Genomic DNA, 15,123 nt, shown 5'->3' with positions numbered 1-15,123 from the left:
TTTTGAGCAGGGCACCAGTTTATACAGATACTCCAGATTATAGGCCGACATCATCCTGCTTCCCCACATCCCAATTCCCGCAACAAAAAAATACAACATAAAAAAACAAAACCCAACCATGCTCTCAGGGGTCTCTACCTGCATGTATGACGTGTGACCAGTGTTGTCAGTGACTGGTTGCAGCAGGCCCTGAGGGGGACATTGGAACGGCACTGACCTGAGGGTAGAGTATAGAATTTTTATTTAGAAATACCGGCAAACCGTACAGAAAAAAAAAAACACAACTAAAAATTTAAATGTGAACAAGATATATTTTTATTCAAAACAACAATAACAATGTGACTAGATTTTAGGATTTGAGACAGTTCCTGGATAACAGCCGTTCACCTCTCCCAGCCCTTTCCTCCAGGTTGCTGTGGAACCTTAAGACCCACAAGAGCAGCCGCTTCTTCAGTAGAACGTTCCCCTTTGCCGTGATATTCTTCATGGAAGATAAGATGGTTTCTGACGCTTTGAAGAAGACACAAGTACGTGGAGGCTTGGAAGTGCAGTTCCTGTTGGGCTAAGCACAGCTTTTCACTGGTTACCTGTAGAGACATATTGCATCCATTAAGCACCAACACTTGCAATGGACATCACCCACTAACCCACTGTTTTCCAAAGAGTATGCCTGCAGCTGTTTCAAAACTACAACTCCCACCATGCCGTGCTGGGAGTTGTAGTTTTGAAACAGCTGGAGGCACACTGTTTGGAAAACATTGCACAAACATATGAACAGCACCTGGCCATTATGTCTGCAACATTTATTGCTATTTTTGGGTAAAATATCTTCAACACATTTAGCCACACGAAGATCTGGGATAGAGTTTTAAAACACTTGTGGTGGCCCAGTACAGGAGTCGAACTCCTGGACCCTTTCTGTCCTGTGTGGCAGACTCCATTTCAGTGACCCCTGAGTCCACCCTCATTATGTGTATCTTAAATGGTTAACAAGTGCCTTATGTTATGTAGGAGCTTGTCTTTATAATGTTCTTACGCCTTTAAATGTTGTAAACAAGTCCTGTAACCAAGGAAGGTGTCAGTGACCAGGTGACTTGTATGGTGACCTATGGGACCCCTCCAAATTGCTCCCTTATATAATTGGGAGGAGCTAGTTAGTTTCAATTTAGGAGCATGCTGAGGAACAGTCAAGACCTGAGAGTGTCTGGTGTCCTGAGGAGACCCAAGGCCTAGTCACGCAGTCACGCTTCCACCAACCAAGTGACAGGAGAATGTCAAAGCCTGGTAAGCTACACAAGGGGTTAAGTCTAGTCAGTCAAATCTGTCTAAATTCAGCATGGGTCACATATACACAAAAGTGGTACCAATAAAAACTACAGATCATGACGCAATAAATGAGCCTTCATACACCCCGAGACAGTGAAAGGGGTCAAAATAGGGGGATGTAAAACATACTTTTGTTTAACCCCTTAAGGACCCAGCCATTTTACACCTTAGGACCCGGCCATTTTTTGAACATCTGACCACTGTCAGTTTAAACATTAATAACTCTGGAATGCTTTTAGTTATCATTCTGATTCAGAGATTGTTTTTTCGTGACATATTCTACTTTAACATAGTGGTAAAAATTTTTGGTAACTTGCATCCTTTCTTGGTGAAAAATCCCCAAATTTTATGAAAAATTTGAAAATTTAGCATTTTTCTTACTTTGAAGCTTTCTGCTTGTAAGGAAAATGGATATTCAAAATATATATATTTTTTTATTCACATATACAATATGTCTACTTTATATTTTCATCATAAAATTGATGAGTTTTTACTTTTGGAAGACACCAGAGGGCTTCAAAGTTCAGCAGCAATTTTCCAATTTTTCACAAAATTTCCAAACTCACTATTTTTCAGGGACCAGTTCAGGTTTGAAGTGGATTTGAAGGGTCTTCATCTTAGAAATACCCCACAAATGACCCCATTATAAAAACTGCACCCCCCAAAGTATTCAAAAATGATATTCGGTCAGCCTTTTAACCCTTTAGGTGTTTCTCAGGAATAGCAGGAAAGTGAAGGAGAAAATTCACAATCTTCATTTTTTACACTCGCATGTTCTTGTAGACCCAATTTTTGAATTTTTACAAGGGGTAAAAGGAGAAAATGTATACTTATTTTTGTAGCCCAATTTCTCTCGAGTAAGCACATACCTCATATGTCTATGTAAAGTGTTCGGCGGGCGCAGTAGAGGGCTCAGAAGGGAAGAAGCGACAAGGGGATTTTGGAGAGTACGTTTTTCTGAAATGGGTTTTGGGGGGCATGTTGCATTTAGGAAGCCCCTATGGTGCCAGAACAGCAAACACAAAAAAAACAAACACATGGCATACTATTTTGGAAACAAGACCCCTTGAGGAATGTAACAAGGAGTTAAGTGAGCCTTAATACCCCACAGGTGTTTCACGACTTTTGCATATGTAAAAAAATAAAATAAAATTTCACTAAAATGTGTGTTTCCCCCCAAATTTCACATTTTTGCAAGGGTTAATAGCACAAAATACCCCCCAAAATTTGAAACCCCATCTCTTCTGAGTATGGAGGTACCCTATAAGTTGACCTTAAGTGCACTACGGGCGAACTAAAATGCTCAGAAGAGAAGGAGTCATATTTGGCTTTTTGAGAGCAAATTTTGCTCGGGGGGCATGTCACATTTAGGAAGCCCCTATGGGTCCAGAACAGCAAAAAAAAAACACATGGCATACCATTTTGGAAACTAGACCCCTTGAGGAACGTAAAAAGGGGTACAGTGAGCATTTACCCCCCACTGGTGTCTGTCAGATCTTTGGAACAGTGGGCTGTACGAAATTTTTAATTTGCACAGCCCACTGTTCCAAAGATCTGTCAGACACCTGTGGGGTGTAAATTCTCACTGCACCCCTCATTACATTCCGTGAGGGGTGTAGTTTCCAAAATGGGGTCACATGTGGTTTTTTTTTTTTGCGTTTGTCAAAACCGCTGTAACAATCAGCCACCCCTGTGCAAATCACCTCAAATGTACATGGTGCACTCTCCCTTCTGGGCCTTGTTGTGCGCCTCCAGAGCACTTTGCGCCCACATATGGGGTATCTCCGTAGTCGGGAGAAATTGGTTTACAAATTTTGGGGGGCTTTTTTCCCCTTTTACCTCTTGTCAAAATGAAAAGTATAGGGCAACACCAGCATGTTAGTGTAAACAATTTATTTTTTTACACTAACATGCTGGTGTAGACCCAAACTTCACCTTTTCATAAGGGGTGAAAGGAGAAAAAGCCCCCAAAATTTGTTAGGCAATTTCTCCCGAGTACGGCGATACCCCATATGTGACCCTAAACTGTTGCCTTGAAATACGACAGGGCTCCAAAGTGAGAGCGCCATGTGCATTTGAGGCCTGAATTAGGGATTTGCATAGGGGTGGACATAGGGGTATTCTACACCAGTGATTCCCAAACAGGGTGCCTCCAGCTGTTGCAAAGCTCCCAGCATGCTTGTACAGTCAACGGCTGTCCAGCAATACAGGGAGTTGTTGTTTTGCAACAGCTGGAGGCTCCATTTTGGAAACAGTGGCGTACCAGACGTTTTTCATTTTTATTGGGGAGGGGGGCTGTGTAGGGGTATGTGTATATGTAGTGTTTTTTACTTTTTATTTTATTTTGTGTTAGTGTAGTGTAGTGTTTTTAGGGTACAGTCACATGGGCGGGGGGTTACAGCGAGTTTACTGCTGCGAGTTTGAGCTGCCGCGCAAAATTTGCTGCATCGCAAACTTGCACCCTGATACTCATTGTAAGCCCTGCCCATGTGAATGTACCCTGTACATTCACAGGGGGGGGGGGACTCCAGCTGTTGCAAAACTACAACTCCCAGCATGCACAGTCTATCAGTGCATGCTGGTAGTTATAGTTTTGCAACAGCTGGAGGCACACGGGTTGGGTGATTCCGGTCGGCTCATTTTTGACCCATATGCGATTTCCTGACTGGACCTAAAACCATAGTATACTACGTTTTAGGTCCGGTCACAAAACCGGATACGAGTCAAAAATGAGCCGACCGGAATCACCATTTGAGTCCAGTCGGCTCCTTAAAGTAAATGGATTTCAGCGCTGGTCCTGGGCTGGGGTACGGGAGCGCCCGGTTTGCCCCTCCCCCAGCCGGATCCAGCACCCGTAATGTAAAAATGAAGTGTGAATGCAGCCTTAAAACGAAACCTTCCAAAAGTTCTTAAATTGTGGTTTTCTTTTTAATTTCCCCACACAAGTAATAATTATTTTTGTTTTGCTGTACATTTTATGGTATAATGAGTGATGTCCTCACAAAGTACAACTGGTCTCTTAGAAGGCGAGGAGAAAACACAAAAACTCCATAATGAAACTTCTTTCCTGTCTGACCACAGAGCTCTCTGCTGACACCTCTGTCCATTTTAGGAACTGTCCAGAGCAGGAGCAAATCCCAATAGCAAATGTATCCTATTCTGGACAGTTCCTAAAATGGACAGAGGTGTCAGCAGAGCACACTGTGGGCAGATAATAAAGAAATTCAAAAAGAAAAGAACTTCCTCTGGAGTAGAAAAGAACACCCCGGAAGAAGCCATTCTGTCCGAAACATTGGGTTGTGACGGCTCACCAGCCTACCTCTCTACCACTTTGTAATGAGGTGGCCCAGTATGGGAGGTGTTACCCCGTACCCTTGCTGCCCTGTCAGGCAGCCTCCTGCAGTGTCCCCTGGGCCCCCCTCCTGCATCTGTTTATTGTAATTGTATATCATCCCTATGTTATATATGCAAGAGTGTTATACATTTAAGACTGTTTACCATGTGATTTGTCATGTGATTGTTGCCCAGGAGGTATCAGTGACCAGGTGACTTAGGGGTGACCAATGGGATCCCACCAGAGCCTCCCCCATATAAGCCCTGGGTGGAGCCTCTGCACACTCTCTTTGTCTTTGCTGAGGTCCAGTCATGTCGCGCCTAAGTGTGTGTCCAGAGTTATAGGAGGCCTCAAGTCCAGTCTGCAGCTAAAAGCTACAAACCTGCAAGTAACCACAGTCACAGTCTTGTTAGTCACAAGTCAGTCAAGTCAAAGTCATCTGTCTAGTCAGCAGGCACCGCGTGCAAACTCCTGGGGGGGGGGGGGGGTTGCTGAGACCCCCCAATGTTGGCGATCCGAGTCAATCGGGTCTCAGGTGACCCGGAAAAAAAGGGTGATAGGTGGTGTCCGAGATGCCACCTATCACCCTTTACCAGCATGAGTGAGGTGGCATGGGTGCCACTTCATGATCGCGTGATCGGTCGTCCGGACGACCGATCAATCACCGAGCCTGCTGGGAGGTGATTGGGCAAGTCAGGGGTCCCTTACCTGTCCATCGCAGGGGGGTCCCTGGAGTCGGCGGCGGAGGGCCCCGGGCGAGAACAGCGTCCTCAGTGACAGCAGCGAATTGTTCGCCTCCTGCTGTTGCTAAGCAACAATTTCCAGCATGCACAGCCAAAGGGCATGCTGGGAGTTGTAGTTTTGCAACAGCTGGTGGCAAAACTACAACTCCCAGCATGCCCTTTGGCTGTTTGTTCATGCTGGGGCTTGTAGTTATGCAACAGCTGGAGGCACTTTTTTTCTATGAAAAAGTGTGCCCCCAGTTAATGCATAACTGCAACTCCCAGCATGCACAAACAGCCAAAGGGAATGCTGGGCGATGTAGTATTTAATTTATTTATTTATATAGCGCCTACAGATTCTGCAGCGCTTACAATTATGGGGTACAAACAAAGACAAGTATGAGACATAAGTTACACAATAACTATTCAAACAAGAAGTGTGGGGATATATTGAGGATATGTTATGTTGGGGATATGTTGGGGATATGTTGGGGATATGTTGGGGATATGTTGAGGCCAATTAGAGAATGTTATAGGCCTGTCTGAAGAGATGTGTTTTTAGGCCACGTTTGAAACTATGGATGTTGTTGTTGAGTCTGAGGGATTGAGGGATAGCATTCCAGAGAACCGGTGCAGCACGAGTGAAGTCTTGGAGACGGGAGTGAGAAGTTCGGATTATAGAAGATGTTAGTGTGAGATCATTAGCAGATCGGAGAGAACGTGTAGGATGGTAGACAGAGATGAGAGAGGAGATGTAGGGAGGAGAGCTTTGTGTGTGAGACTGAGGATTTTGTACTGTATTCTGGACTGAATTGGTAACCAGTGTAGTGACTGGCACAGGGAGGAGGCGACGGTGTAGCGGCTGGAGAACAAGATGAGTCTGGCTGCGGCATTAAGGATGGACTGGATAGGAGAGAGTTTGGAGAAAGGAAGGCCTATTAGTAAAGAGTTACAGTAGTCGAGGCGGGAGTGAATCAAAGCAATAATGAGAGTTTTAGCAGTTTCAGTAGTGAGAAACGGGCGGATTCTTGAAATGTTTTTGAGATGCAGGTGACAAGAACGTGAAAGAGACTGAATATGGGGAGTGAAAGACAGATTAGAGTCAAGTATAACTCCAAGACAGCGAGCCTGGGAGTTATGGTAGTACCACATACCGAGATGGAAATGTCAGGGTTAGGTACAGTATCAGTTGATGGAGAAAAGACAAGAAGTTCTGTTTTATAAAGATTTAGTTTCAGATATAAAGAGGACATGATGTCTGAGACGGCAGAGAGAAAGTCACTGGTATTCTGCAGGAGTGCAGGGGTGATGTTGGCGGAGGAGGTATAGAGTTGGGTGTCATCAGCGTAGAGGTGGTACTGGAAACCAAATCTACTGATTATTTTTCCAATGGAGGATGTGTAGAGTGAACCCCGACAGCAAGGGGAAGAGGAGAAGTTGAGCCAGAAAACGAGACGCTAAAGAAGCGGCCAGAGAGATAGGAGGAAAACAGGGCGAGAGCAGAGTCCTTGAGACCGATGGAGCGGAGACTACTGAGGAGGAGTTGGTGATCCACAGTGTCAAAAGCCGCAGACAGGTCCAAGAGAATCAGTAAAGAGAAATTGCCATTTGATTTGGCCGTCAGAAGATCTTTAGTGACTTTGGTTAGGGCCGTTTCTGTGGAGAGAAGGGAGCGGAAACCAGACTGTAAGGGGTCAAGGAGAGAGTTCTCGGAGAGATAGCGGATAAGGCGGGAGTAGACCAAGCGTTCCAGGAGTTTGGAGATAAAGGGGAGATTTGAGACGGGTCGATAGTTGGCTGCACAGGACGGGTCCAGAGATGTTTTTTTCAATAGTGGGGTTATGATAGAGTGTTTGAAGGAGGAGGGAAAGACCCCAAAAGAGAGGGAGAGGTTAAAGATTTTAGTTAGGTGACAGCTGATAGCAGGAGACAGAGACTGGATGAGATGTGAAGGCATGGGGTCACTAGAGCAGGTAGTGGGGCGGGCGGAGGAGAGGAGCCTGGAAACCTGATCCTCCATTACAGGCTCAAAAACAGAGTGATGAAGAGGAGACGTGGCTGGGAATTGGATCAGAACTTTTAGGGGACTGAGAGACGATTTCATCACGAATGTCATTGATTTTTAGTTGTGAAGTATTTGGCCAGGTCTTCAGCACAGAGATCAGTGATTGGGGTCTGTACTTTAGGCCGAAGGAGAGAGTTGAACGTGTTTGTTTTGCGAGATGAAGAGCGGAGTAATAGGATTTAAGCATGAACTTATAGTGCAGATAGTCTGAAGAGGTCTTAGTTTTCCTCCACAGACGTTCAGCACACCTAGAGCATCACCTGAGAAAGCGGTTTGTTAGCGTGTGCTAGGGTTGCTGCCGTCTGTGTCGGGAGATTCGTGTTTTAGAGGGTGCCATTTGATCCAGGGTAGACTTTAGGGTGTCATGGTAATGTTTGGCTGCTAGATTAGGGCAGGAGAGAGAAGAGATTGGTGATAGTGAAGATTCTAGAATGTGTATAAATTGACTGGTGTTTATGGCACGCAGGTTTCTGTAAGTGTACAAGGTTGGAGTGTCTGGAAGGGGATAGGAGTTACTGATAGAGAAAGAGAGAAGGTTGTGGTCAGAGAGCTGAAAAGTAGAATTAGTGAATTTAGAGACAGAGCAAAGTCTAGAGAAGATCAAGTCCAGTGTATTCCCACCCTTGTGTGTGGGAGAGTCAGTAAGCTGTGAAAGGGCAAAGGAGGAGGTTAGAGACAGAAGCCGAGAGGCAGAAGAGGAGATTGGGGTATCAATGTGGATATTAAAATCACCCATGATGAGTGTAGGCGTTTCTGAGGAAAGAAAGTGAGGGAGCCAGGTGGCAAAGTGATCCAGGAACATTTGGGGAGAACCAGGAGGACGATAGATGACCGCCACTCTGAGAGACAATGGGCGGAAGAGCCTGAGGGTGTGGACCTCAAAGGAGGGAAATGTGAGTGAGGGTAATGGGGGGGGGGGGGATGACTTGAAAAGTGCATTGTTGGGCTAGAAGCACCCCAACTCCTCCACCATGCCTGGTGTCAGATCTAGGGGTATGGGAAAAGTGAAGGTCACCATAAGATAAAGCAGCGAGAGAAGCAGTGTCAGAAGGTTGTATCCATGTTTCTGTGAGAGCCAGCAGATTAAGAGAATTAGTGAGAAATAAGTCATGAATCTGGGTGAGCTTATTGCACACAGATCGAGAGTTTAGAAGAGCGCAGTTAAAGTTCTTAGTGGTTCCGCAAGAGGCAGGTAGTGTAGAGCAAATATTCCTGAAAGGTGGGCCAGGGTTAGGAGCAATGTCCCCAGCAGCTAAAAGCAGAAGAAAAAAGAGGGAGAGCTGGACTGGGCTGGGTGAAGTGATGGAGCGACTTCTGTGCTGTACCATGGAATGAGGTGACTTTGGGTGGTTTATGATGGTGAGCAGTGCATGCGAGCAATACATAGGTGAGGGAAGCAGGCATGGACAGATGTATATAGAGTCCACTGGAGAAATCGGTGGGGGATATAAGAGAAAATGTATCGCAATGATGTAAGTAATAAGTGAGTGCATGTTTGTTTTTTGTTTTTTTTTCTGAAAAAGAGTGACTTACTTTTGTAGTTATAATGTTCCCTTTGTATATTAGTTCCCTTTGTTCCCTTCTGGTTCAATTCTGGTATAATTCTTGATGTCACACTTAAGAAGCACTTTAGATAGCAGCTTTAGATGGCATATTTTAATGTCTCCAGACCTAAGATCTAACAGACCTATAGCCTCTGATATATATAGTGCTAGGGTAAGCCAGAGAATAAATAAATAAATAAATAAATAAGTGTACATAGTCACTAGATCAAAAGGACTAGAGGAATGGAAAATATTCATAATATATGTATATTTATGGTTGTTGTTCAATTTTTCAGTAGTAGTAGGCCTCCAGCTGTTGCATAACTACAGCTCCCAGCATGCATGGACAGCCAAAGGGCATGCTGAGAGTTGTACTTTTGCAACAGCTGGAGGTTTGTTCCCTCCCATGTGAATGTACAGGGTACAGTCACACGGGCGGGGGTTTACAGTGGGTTTTCCGCTGTGGCAAATTTTCCGCCGCAGCTCAAACTCCCAGTGGGAAATTCGCTGTAAACCCCCACCGTGTGAATGTACTATAAAAACACTACCCGTTAATGCCTGTTATTAATAACAGCCGTTATTTTGTGATGGGTGATAGTAGCGGGAGAAATAGTGCATGCACTATTTCTTCCGTTCATTCGCCCGTCACAAAATAACGGGTTAAAACTGCTATTAGAAAAATCCCATAGACTATAATGGGATTCTCTAACGGCCGATTTTCAAGATTTTTATGAGGGACGTTCATTACGGATTAATTTTTATAGTGTGAAAGCAGCCTAACATGCTGGTGTTGCCCCATACTTTTAATTTTCACAAGCAGGTAAAAGGGAAAAAAAAAGACCCCCAAAATTTGTAACACAATTTCTCCTGAGTATGGAAATACCCCATATGTGGGCATAAAATGCTCTGCGGGTGCACAACAAGACTCAGGAGTGAGAGCGCACTATGTACATTTGAGGGCTAAATTGGTGATTTGCACAGGGGTGGATGATTTTACGGCGGTTCTGCCAGAAACACAAAAAAATAAATACCCACATGTTACCCCATTTTGGAAACTGCACCCCTCACGGAACGTAACAAGGGATATAGCGAGCCTTAACATTCCACAGGTGTCTGAACTACAATGCTCAGAAGAGAAGGAGCGCCATTGGACTTTTGGAGAGAGGGTATATCCGAAATTGAAGGCCATGTGTGTTTACAAAGCCCCCATAGTGCCAGAACAATGGACCCCCCCACATGTGACCCCATTTTGGAAACTACACCCCTCATGTAATGTAATAGGGGTGCAGTCAGCATTTACACCCCACTTCATTTGCACAGCCCACTGTTCCAAAGATCTGTCAAACGCCCCAAATTCTGTGGGGGGTGTAGTTTCCAAAATAGGGTCACATGTGGGGGGGGGGGGGTTGTAAATGAACATGGCCCCCAACCAAATTCTCCCTCTCCAAAAGCCCAATGGAGCTCCTTCCCTTCTGAGCTTGTAGTAGAGCACTTTACATCCACATATGGGGTATTTCCATAATCAGAAGTGGGGTTACAAATTTGAGACTTTTTTCTCCTATTATCCCTTGTAAAAACGTAAAATTTGGGGTAACACCAGCATTTTAGTGAAAAAAAAAATCTAATTTTTCATTTTCATGCCCAACTTTAGCGGAAATTTGTCAAACACCTGGGGGGATGTTAAGGCTCACTGTACCCCTTGTTACATGCCTTGTGGGGTGTAGTTTCCAAAATGTCATGCCTTGTGTTTTTTTTTTTTTTTTTTTTTTTTTTTGCTGTTCTGGCACCATAGGGTCTTCCTAAATGTGACATGCCCCCCAAAAACTATTTCAGCAAAATTTGCTTTCCAAAAGCCAAATGTGACTCCTTCTCTTCTGAGCATTGTAGTGCGCCCGCAGTGCACTTGACATCCACACAGTATTTCAATACTCAGAAGAAATGGGGTTACAAATTTTGGGGGGCATTTTCTACCCCTTGCAAAAAAGTTAAATTTGGTTGAAAACCAGCATTTTAGTGAAAAAAAAAAAAAATAATCATTTGCACATCCAGCTTTACCGAAAAGTCGTCAAACACCTGTGGGGTGTTAGGGCTCACTGGACCCCTTGTTACGTGCCTTGAGGAATGTAGTTTCCAAATTAGTGTGCCATGTGCACTATAGGGGCTTCCTAAATGTGACATGCCCCCCAAAAACCATTTCAGAAAAACTCACTCTCCAAAATCCTATTGCCGCTCCTTCCCTTCTGAGCCCTGTAGTGCACCCACAGAGCACTTTACATCCACATATGAGGTATTTCCTTACTCGAGAGAAATTGGGTTACAAAATTTGGGGGGCGATTTCTCTCCTTTTACCCCATGTAAAAACTCATAAACTGAAGATTTTGAATATTCTACTTCACTTTGCTTCTATTCCTGTGAAACACCTAAAGGGTTAACACACTGACTGAATGTCATTTTGAATACTTTGAGGGGTGCAGTTTTTATAATGGGGTCATTTATGGGGTATTTCTAATATGAAGACCCTTCAAATCCACTTCAAACCTGAACTGGTCCCTGAAAAATGTCCGATTTTGAAAATTTTGGGAAAAATTGGCAAATTGCTGCTGAACTTTGAAGCCCTCTGGTGTCTTCCAAAAGTAAAAACATGTCAACGTTATGATGCAAATATAAAGTAAACATATTGTGTATGTGAATCAATATATCATTTATTTGGAATATTCATAACTTCTTTATAAGCAGAGAGCTTCAAAGTAAAAAAAAAAGCAAAATTTTAAAATTTTTCATAAAATGTTGGAATTTTTCACCAAGAAATGATGCAAGTATTGACGAAAATTTACCACTAACATAAAGTAGAATATGTCACGAAAAATTTATCTCGGAATCAGAATGAAAAGTAAAAGCATTCCAGAGTTATTAATGCTTAAAGTGACAGTGGTCAGATGTGCAAAAATTGCCGGGTCCTTAAAGTGAAAATAGGCTGGGTCCTTAAAGGGTTAAGCTCAGTATTTTGCAACCAGTGTGTCTACAGCTGTTGCAAAACTACAACTCTCAGCATCCCCGGACAGCCTTCGGCTGTCCGGGCATGCTGAGAGTTGTAGTTTTGCAACAGTACGGATCTGTTTACATGACCTCTAACCTTCCTAGATATATATAGATCACATTACCTGATTCCTTCTGAATTGTTCCCGAATAAAAGCGCAGGCCGCCGTCTTCCTGTAAAGCTCCGCGCCGTACGTCAGCCGCAGTTCTCGCAGAAGGCTGCGGAACGTGTGTAAGGGACGACCTAGGGCGGCCATGTCTGCATCCACACAGCACAGCCTGGAACCTAGAGGGTTAAAGGACCTTTGGTGATGTCACCACCATGTGATCAGTCATGTGATCTGGGCGGGGCTTTTCATACACAATAATATACATATATATATATATATATATATATATATATATATATACACACACAGCAGGGCTATATGTGTGATATATATACAGCAGAGCTATGTGTGTGTGATATATATATATACAGCAGGGCTATGTGTGTGATATATATACAGCAGAGCTATATGTGTGATATATATACAGCAGAGCTATGTGTGTGATATATATACAGCAGAGCTATATGTGTGATATATATACAGCAGAGCTATGTGTGTGTGATATATATACAGCAGAGCTATATGTGTGATATATATACAGCAGAGCTATATGTGTGATATATATACAGCAGAGCTATATGTGTGATATATATACAGCAGAGCTATGTGTGTGTGTGTGTGATATATATATACAGCAGAGCTATGTGTGTGATATATATACAGCAGAGCTATGTGTGTGATATATATATACAGCAGAGCTATGTGTGTGTGATATATATATACAGCAGAGCTATATGTGTGTGTGATATATATATACAGCAGAGCTATGTGTGTGATATATATACAGCAGAGCTATATGTGATATATATATATACAGCAGAGCTATGTGTGTGTGATATATATATACAGCAGAGCTATGTGTGTGATATATACAGCAGAGCTATATGTGTGTGATATATATACAGCAGAGCTATATGTGTGATATATATACAGCAGAGCTATGTGTGTGATATATACAGCAGAGCTATATGTGTGTGATATATATACAGCAGAGCTATATGTGTGATATATATACAGCAGAGCTATGTGTGTGATATATATATACAGCAGAGCTATATGTGTGATATATATACAGCAGAGCTATGTGTGTGTGATATATACAGCAGAGCTATGTGTGTGATATATATACAGCAGAGCTATATGTGTGATATATACAGCAGAGCTATATGTGTGTCATATATATACAGCAGAGCTATGTGTGTGTGATATATATATACAGCAGAGCTATGTGTGTGATATATATATACAGCAGAGCTATGTGTGTGATATATACAGCAGAGCTATATGTGTGTCATATATATACAGCAGAGCTATGTGTGTGTGATATATATATATACAGCAGAGCTATGTGTGTGATATATATACAGCAGAGCTATGTGTGTGATATATACAGCAGAGCTATGTGTGTGATATATATACAGCAGAGCTATGTGTGTGATATATATACAGCAGAGCTATATGTGTGATATATATATACAGCAGAGCTATGTGTGTGTGATATATATATATATACAGCAGAGCTATGTGTGTGATATATATACAGCAGAGCTATATGTGTGATATATATACAGCAGAGCTATGTGTGTGATATATACAGCAGAGCTATGTGTGTGATATATATACAGCAGAGCTATATGTGTGTCATATATATACAGCAGAGCTATGTGTGTGTGATATATATATACAGCAGAGCTATGTGTGTGTGATATATACAGCAGAGCTATGTGTGTGTGATATATATACAGCAGAGCTATGTGTGTGTGATATATACAGCAGAGCTATGTGTGTGTGATATATATACAGCAGAGCTATGTGTGTGTGATATATATACAGCAGAGCTATATGTGTGATATATATACAGCAGAGCTATGTGTGTGTGATATATACAGCAGAGCTATGTGTGTGTGATATATATACAGCAGAGCTATGTGTGTGTGATATATATATACAGCAGAGCTATGTGTGTGTGATATATATACAGCAGAGCTATGTGTGTGTGATATATATACAGCAGAGCTATGTGTGTGTGATATATATATACAGCAGAGCTATGTGTGTGTGATATATATACAGCAGAGCTATATGTGTGATATATATTCAGCAGAGCTATATGTGTGATATATACAGCAGAGCTATGTGTGATATATATACAGCAGAGCTATATGTGTGATATATACAGCAGAGCTATGTGTGTGTGATATATATTCAGCAGAGCTATATGTGTGATATATACAGCAGAGCTATGTGTGATATATATACAGCAGAGCTATATGTGTGATACATACAGCAGAGCTATATGTGTGTGATATATATACAGCAGAGCTATGTGTGTGATATATATACAGCAGAGCTATGTGTGTGATATATATACAGCAGAGCTATGTGTGTGATATATATACAGCAGAGCTATGTGTGTGTGTGTGTGATATATATACAGCAGAGCTATATGTGTGATATATATACAGCAGAGCTATGTGTGTGTGATATATATATACAGCAGAGCTATGTGTGTGTGATATATATACAGCAGAGCTATGTGTGTGTGATATTTACAGCAGAGCTATGTGTGATATATATACAGCAGAGCTATATGTGTGATATATATATACAGCAGAGCTATGTGTGTGTGATATATATACAGCAGAGCTATGTGTGTGTGATATATATACAGCAGAGCTATGTGTGTGTGATATATATATACAGCAGAGCTATGTGTGTGTGATATATATATATACAGCAGAGCTATGTGTGTGTGATATATACAGCAGAGCTATGTGTGTGTGATATATACAGCAGAGCTATATGTGTGATATATATACAGCAGAGCTATATGTGTGATATATATACAGCAGAGCTATGTGTGTGTGATATATATACAGCAGAGCTATGTGTGTGTGATATATATATACAGCAGAGCTATGTGTGTGTGATATATACAGCAGAGCTATGTGTGTGTGATATATACAGCAGAGCTATGTGTGATATA

At 42.4% G+C, this 15,123-nt stretch overlaps 1 protein-coding gene across 1 annotated transcript; it reads right to left on the bottom strand.

The window, feature by feature from the left end:
- Nucleotides 1-291: 291 nt before the first annotated feature.
- FMC1 (formation of mitochondrial complex V assembly factor 1 homolog) lies at nucleotides 292-12,313 on the bottom strand. The gene is made up of 2 exons (XM_056523699.1): nucleotides 12,153-12,313; nucleotides 292-587 (listed from the first exon to the last, which is right to left on the bottom strand). Exons 1-2 carry the CDS (start codon nucleotides 12,282-12,284, stop codon nucleotides 384-386), a joined length of 336 nt encoding a protein of 111 aa, XP_056379674.1. The 5' UTR covers nucleotides 12,285-12,313; the 3' UTR covers nucleotides 292-383.
- Between the last annotated feature and the right edge of the window lie 2,810 nt (nucleotides 12,314-15,123).

This window comes from Hyla sarda, chromosome 6, assembly GCF_029499605.1.
Source record: "Hyla sarda isolate aHylSar1 chromosome 6, aHylSar1.hap1, whole genome shotgun sequence".
NCBI classification, from domain to species: Eukaryota; Metazoa; Chordata; class Amphibia; order Anura; family Hylidae; genus Hyla; species Hyla sarda.
This window is presented reverse-complemented; position numbering and strand designations above follow the sequence as displayed.